The sequence below is a fragment of the Hemiscyllium ocellatum genome, chromosome 6 (assembly GCF_020745735.1).
Source record: "Hemiscyllium ocellatum isolate sHemOce1 chromosome 6, sHemOce1.pat.X.cur, whole genome shotgun sequence".
NCBI classification, from domain to species: domain Eukaryota; kingdom Metazoa; phylum Chordata; class Chondrichthyes; order Orectolobiformes; family Hemiscylliidae; genus Hemiscyllium; species Hemiscyllium ocellatum.
Window position 1 is genome coordinate 67,652,197 of NC_083406.1, and position 6,000 is coordinate 67,658,196.

Below are 6,000 nucleotides of genomic sequence, written 5' to 3' on the forward strand. Positions count from 1 at the left end.
AATATGTTTAAGTCAAAATCATCCATACATGTACATATTGGGAACAAGTGAATTGTTCACTAACCCTGAAATGAATCACTTCGATCTATTCTCTATTCAAAGCAACACCTTAATAGCCTAACCTTTTGTTCCCTATCATATCCCCAATATCAACTCCAAGCTATATTTCCCCATAGGCCATATGACCGAATTTTTCAGACGAGTTTCTTGTGGGCCACCATACTTAACAGTGTTCTAACAATTCTTTATGCAAACCTTGAATGTTCTAACAATCTAGAGGTATCCTTACCTGTCTGGCCTATGTGTGATTCCAGACCCACAGCCAGGTCCTCATCTCTGCTGGAGTTCCATAGCACTCTAGTCCTCTATCCAACCAGCTTCAGCAATGACCTTTCCTCAATTGTAAGGTCGGAAATGGAGATGCTCACTGTTATGATAGCTCTGCACAATGTCTTGCAGCGTTTGCAACTCCTCAGATACTGAAGTAGCCCATGTAGAAATGCAGAAAGACCTGGACAATACCCATATATGCGTTGACAAGTGGCAAGTAAAAGTTGTGCCACACAATAACCACTTCTAACAAGACAGAATCTAATTATTACCCTTTGACATTGAATGGCATTACCATTGCTGAACAGATCTTTTTAAGGTTTACCATTCATCCGAAACTGTACTGAACTAGCCAGATAAAGATGTGGCTTCAAGGCCAGGTTGAAGACTAGGAATCCTGTAGCAATTAACTAACATCCTGACTCTCCAAAGCCTAACCACTGTTTACAAGACACAAGTCAGGAGATGTGTGCAGCTTTAACAGCACTCAAGGAGCTTGACATCATCCAGAACAAAACAGCCCACTTAAATGGACAACAACCATAAATATTTATTCCCATCCTCATTGACACTCAATACCAGCGGTGTGTGTGTATCATGTGCAAGAAGCAACACAGAAATTTACCAAGGCTCCTTAAACAACATCCTCCAAACACACGAGCACCATCACCTAGAAAAACAAGAGGAAAAGATACATGGGAAAATACCACCTGCAAGTTCACCTCCAAGCCATTCACCATCAGACTTGGAAATATATTTTCAGTAAATTCTTCACAGAAACTACCCATGCCAGGTTAATTGTTAATTTACAACTTGGTTGGTCTGCTAGGATCTTAAGGGTCTGACCCATTATAATCTGATTTCTTTCATATTTTCCTTATTAAAGAATGTTCTGTACATTATCACAATGTTTATATTTTTACACATATCGTTTCACTCATACTTAACAAGTACCACCCTTTCTACATCGTAGGTTAGGAATATATCTATTAACCAAATCTGGTTTGTATCCTTTCTCAAATTCTCGCTCACTATTACTTTTTCCCTTTGTTATATTATTGTAGATCGACTAAGTCAAGTTGTCATGTCTTTGAAGTACAGAATGAAAATGTTTTCTCCTTTATCACATACCTTCAATTGCATTGCTTCAGCCTTGTTACTCTCTTGTTAATAAAAGACTCACTATGGTCATGATGGTGTCCTTCTACTCTTTTTACATATATCACATTTATTACCAATCTCTTCTATCAGCTTGGGGCACTCATTGCCCCTGCTACTTCATCCTTTAATAGGACTTTTAACCAGCAATCCTTTCAATACAATATAACCCTATTTTCTTTTAATTTCCTATGATGCCAATGACACCAACTTAGTTTTTTGATTTGAGTGATTATGTCTTATTATATGAATACAATCAGGATTGTGTAAACTGTAGATTCAGTGGCTTCTCAAAAATTAATCGCCTTGTCGTATTTTACTTCCAGTTTGAGCCATTTTCATAGACAACCTACTCAACAATATATGCATTCCATTTGACACTACTTCAGTCCTGATAAAGTGGTGCAACCTATTTAAGTAACAGAGAACTTCCTTTGGTGATTGCAGCTTGTTTTTATTGTTAAACCTAAAGCGCACAGAACTCTTAAATTCCTTAACTTTGATCTGTATCATTGCATAATTGAGGACCATACATTCTGTATTCCTGGAGATGATTCTTCTGTTACAATTTTCTATTGCCTATTTTAATTGTCAAATGTATGTCTATACTCACTCCTTTTTAGCCATGTTTCTTCTTTTGTTTTTATGCTTTCAACCTGTGCCTGGTCAGTCTTGCATTGCCACTACCATCAAATTCTCCATCTTTGTGTGACGGCTGAATGGAGTCATAGACATCTACAACATGGAAAAAGGCCCTTCAATCCTTTGCATCTTACTGGTCAAAAACATCCACCTAATTATTCTAATCCCATTTCCAGAGCTTCGCTCATGGCCTTGTAAGCCTTGGCATTGCAAGTGCACATCTAAATACTTCTCAAGTGTGATGACGTTTTCTGCCTCCACCAGCCTCACAGGCAGTGAGTTCTGAATTTCTACCACTCTCTGGATGAAAAAGCTTTTCCTCACATCTGCTCTAAACCTCCTGTCCCTTATCTTAAAATGTCCAGTTGAGGTTATCTTTCTTATGAATTTTGTCCATAAAGTTTAATAACATTGCTGAAACTTCCTCAGTGTCCAGTTATTGAATCTTTAGCTGGTTGAGAATACTTCACACCTGATCTTGCTTTTAGGAGGAAGCAACCATGCCAAGGCTTACATTATTCTTTTCATAATAAAGGCATAACCTATATCTGCAGTTCCACTTCATTTTCCCATTGTTCAAAAGGTTCCGGTGCACAAACTGTCAGTGGGAAGTCATACTCCAAATCTTTGCAGCCATTCTTCTAAATAGTAACTCTAGTTGCAATCTTCTGTCTCTTTGTTTCCACCTTCTGACAACTATCCTCTGCTGTCAATGTCAATTTGGATCCAAGCCAGTTAGTGAGTCAGAAACCAAGGTGCCTTTCTTTGTGGATCATGTTTTATCAACTAATTTGTCTTACATCTCCTTCCATACAAAAGTTCTACTTTCTTCCTCTTTTCCGTTCTGTTTTTCTGTTTCATCATATCCAGAAGTCCTCTTCCACACAACTGAACATTTTATCCCCTTACCAAATCAGCCATTGTATTTTTTCCATCTATTGATCACCATCAGTAAAACACCAATGTTTTACAATCAACTAACTTACATGTTGTTTTCTCTTTATATCTACACAATCAGTTAGTTAACCTACTAACTCCAATCACCTGCTTAACTACTTGCTTCATTAACAAGGAGTCCGCCAGGTCTTTGGTCCAAAAATTATCACCTTATCCATTATAAGGTCAGCAATGGGATTACTTATCATTGAGATACACCTTTTCAAACAAGTCTTGCATTTATATATTTGCAATTACCAGACACACCAATGCAGTACTTTTGAAGTGCAGTTACAGTTGCAGTATTGGAAACACAGTAGCTAGTTTGTGCTTACCAAATTCCAACAAATGACAATTGATAACAGCTGAATAACCTGCTCTATGGCGTGTTGATTGAGCAATAACTATTGGTCAGGGCATTGATGATACAAAAGCAAAATGCTGAAAATCTGAAATTAAAACAGAAAATGATGGAAATAGTGGCTGGCAGGACTTTCTTGCTCAGGGTCTAAAACCCAGTCAATGGCTGAATGGCGAGTAATTTGTTGCCAATAGATCCAATGGGTTTCAGATTCTAACAAGACATGCTTTCCCTCTGCTCATCTCTTTCGTTTTGGATTTAGTCTGAAAGTGGAAAGATTCCACCTGTAGTTTTAATTCCTTGCAAACATGGAGGAGCAACCATCAGACTGTCTTCTGCTACTGCATAATATCATGAAACAAATGTGAGTGAGAGTTTTATACCAGCATGGTGGATTATCAGGTTTTGCAGTAAGTAAGTTATTTGAGATGCTCAAGTATCTCAATTAGCTTGATGGCTAATGCATGGTTTAGAATAACACCAATAGTCTAGGTTCAATTCCCATTGCAGCTGAAATAGACTTGGCATCTGTGTCCTTATTAGAGCCCTGACAGTGGAAGGGAATGGCAAACCATCACTAACAAAAATTGAGAAAAAATTTGTTCAGGTTGAAGAATTATGAAGAATGAGGCAAGGTCCTGCCTTCAGGCAAAACAGAAATGGAATAGAAAGTTATTCAAAACGAATGACCATACTTTTCCCATCTTATGCATCCATTTGAACATCAAGCCTTTTTGATGTACTGCATTCAAAAGTAAATAAATATCTTCTAGATTGAAGTTTGCAAAATATTTACAGGTCTAACATTTACAAACATTTTTGAGTTTTGTGTTTTTAAAGAACTGATTTAAAGTTAACATACCTCAAAGATGATTGACTCCAGTTTTGGCTAAGCAGGTCAAGCACTGGTAAATGTGCTTCTAGCAGCATTCTAACAGATCCAGAATATTTTCTTTTAGCAGATGTCAAGTCAAAAATAGTCCCATGTGTCGAGAACAAGGTTAATGAACAGGCTTCTTCAGGTAATGTATCTGTACAGACTATAAATATATTTTACTTAAATCATTAATGGAAATACTTTCCAAGTATAGTAACAGACACAGAAGACAACTTTTAAGATCTTTTCCAAACCAGCAATCGACTTATTTCCAGTTCTGTTCGATGATCAGTAGTATTCAACAATAGCTATGTAGAGCAGAAGATTACATTTTCTTCACCACTGTGCTTTAAAAATATCATTATAAATATTTCAGGTACTGTACACGTTCTTCGGGTCAATGTTACAAATAGCACCTTAAGAAACAGCTTTTCTCAGAAGAAATCTGAAATGCATACAATCATCTTCTTAGTAACAATCATGTCCATTGCGCATGTATAAGATTGGAAAGGGAAAATCCAAAAAGCACGGATAACAGACGATTGCTATTCATATGAAGTTTTCTCTCATAAGGCTAATAAAATGATCGTGTCGCAGAACTGGCCAACATTCAGGCTAAAGAGACTGTGAAACAGACTGTTTCCGCCCTATGGCCTCACTCCTCAGCTTTCTTCCATACAAAATGCTAGCTATTTTGCTTGGCTCTTTGCCAGTTTTGAATATCTCGCTGTGTGCAGTATTGAATCAGCATAATGTCTAGTTAGCCCTTTGCTAAATGGTGAACTATAATTGAAACAGTACATATCACCATCAAAAATAATGTATCATGATCTCATAGTTTTAAGTTTTTTTCTTATTGTCTAGCTGACAGTCCAGGTTGTGTCAATTAGTGATTCTTCAGTCTGGACACTATAAGCCACTAGCTGTAGCTTAGTGCAACAACATAGAGTTTCAAATTTCAGCCAGCTTATTTTCTGAACATGCTGTTTCTAAAATAAGCTGTCACCTTAGCAACAGGGAATCTTAACCCAACAGACGAGTAAGAACTTTGATCTCAATCTATCAGTCACAGTGAGACAGTGTTATACAATTAAGAATTATAAAGTAGTTAAGGGGCAACAGTTTTGATTTAGCCTTGAAATATAAGCCTATTACTCACAAGTTATTAAAAGCTAAAATAAGAATATAATTTTATTTTCTGTAAAAAAATTATAAACTTGTAAATACTTATAAATTATTAACTTCTGCAACTTCAACTGTATCTGTCCCGACAGGCTAAAGGCTAATTGTCTAATCAAAAAGACTGACAAGCTTGAGCTGTCAAATTTTCACTCCGTCAAAAACTTTCAATATAGCTCATGTTCCATCCTGAATTCAGAGTGGCTAATAATACTTTGAAGATTCATTAATTAGATTTATTAGTTTAATTTAATTTAATTATTTCTATTGTGTATTTAATCTTGTGTTGTTTAATAAAAACTAAATTGCAAGTTTTATTCTGAGTAACAAAGTCGTTCAATTTCCTTTATAAGCAATACCTTTCATTATTCTTCTATGGTAGAGTAACACTGAACTGCATGATTAAACTTTATGTTCCCAAGCTATGGCCGGGGAAAAAAAAGGTTGAGATTCTTGATCTTGATTGATAATCAGTGGCCCCATTGTAACATATGCATGTGTGTGTGGAGACGTCTGA

The 6,000-nt window shown here is 36.4% G+C and overlaps 1 protein-coding gene across 2 annotated transcripts in view; it reads right to left on the reverse strand.

The window, feature by feature from the left end:
* The window catches only part of aff3 (AF4/FMR2 family, member 3), a 94,362-nt gene extending 89,956 nt beyond the window's left edge, over positions 1-4,406 (reverse strand). For both annotated transcript variants that reach the window (XM_060826633.1, XM_060826632.1), the window contains exon 1: positions 4,290-4,406. In XM_060826633.1, coding sequence (XP_060682616.1) covers positions 4,290-4,357 — 68 coding nt within the window. In that variant the 5' untranslated portion in view covers positions 4,358-4,406. The remainder of the gene's footprint in view (positions 1-4,289) is intronic.
* Between the last annotated feature and the right edge of the window lie 1,594 nt (positions 4,407-6,000).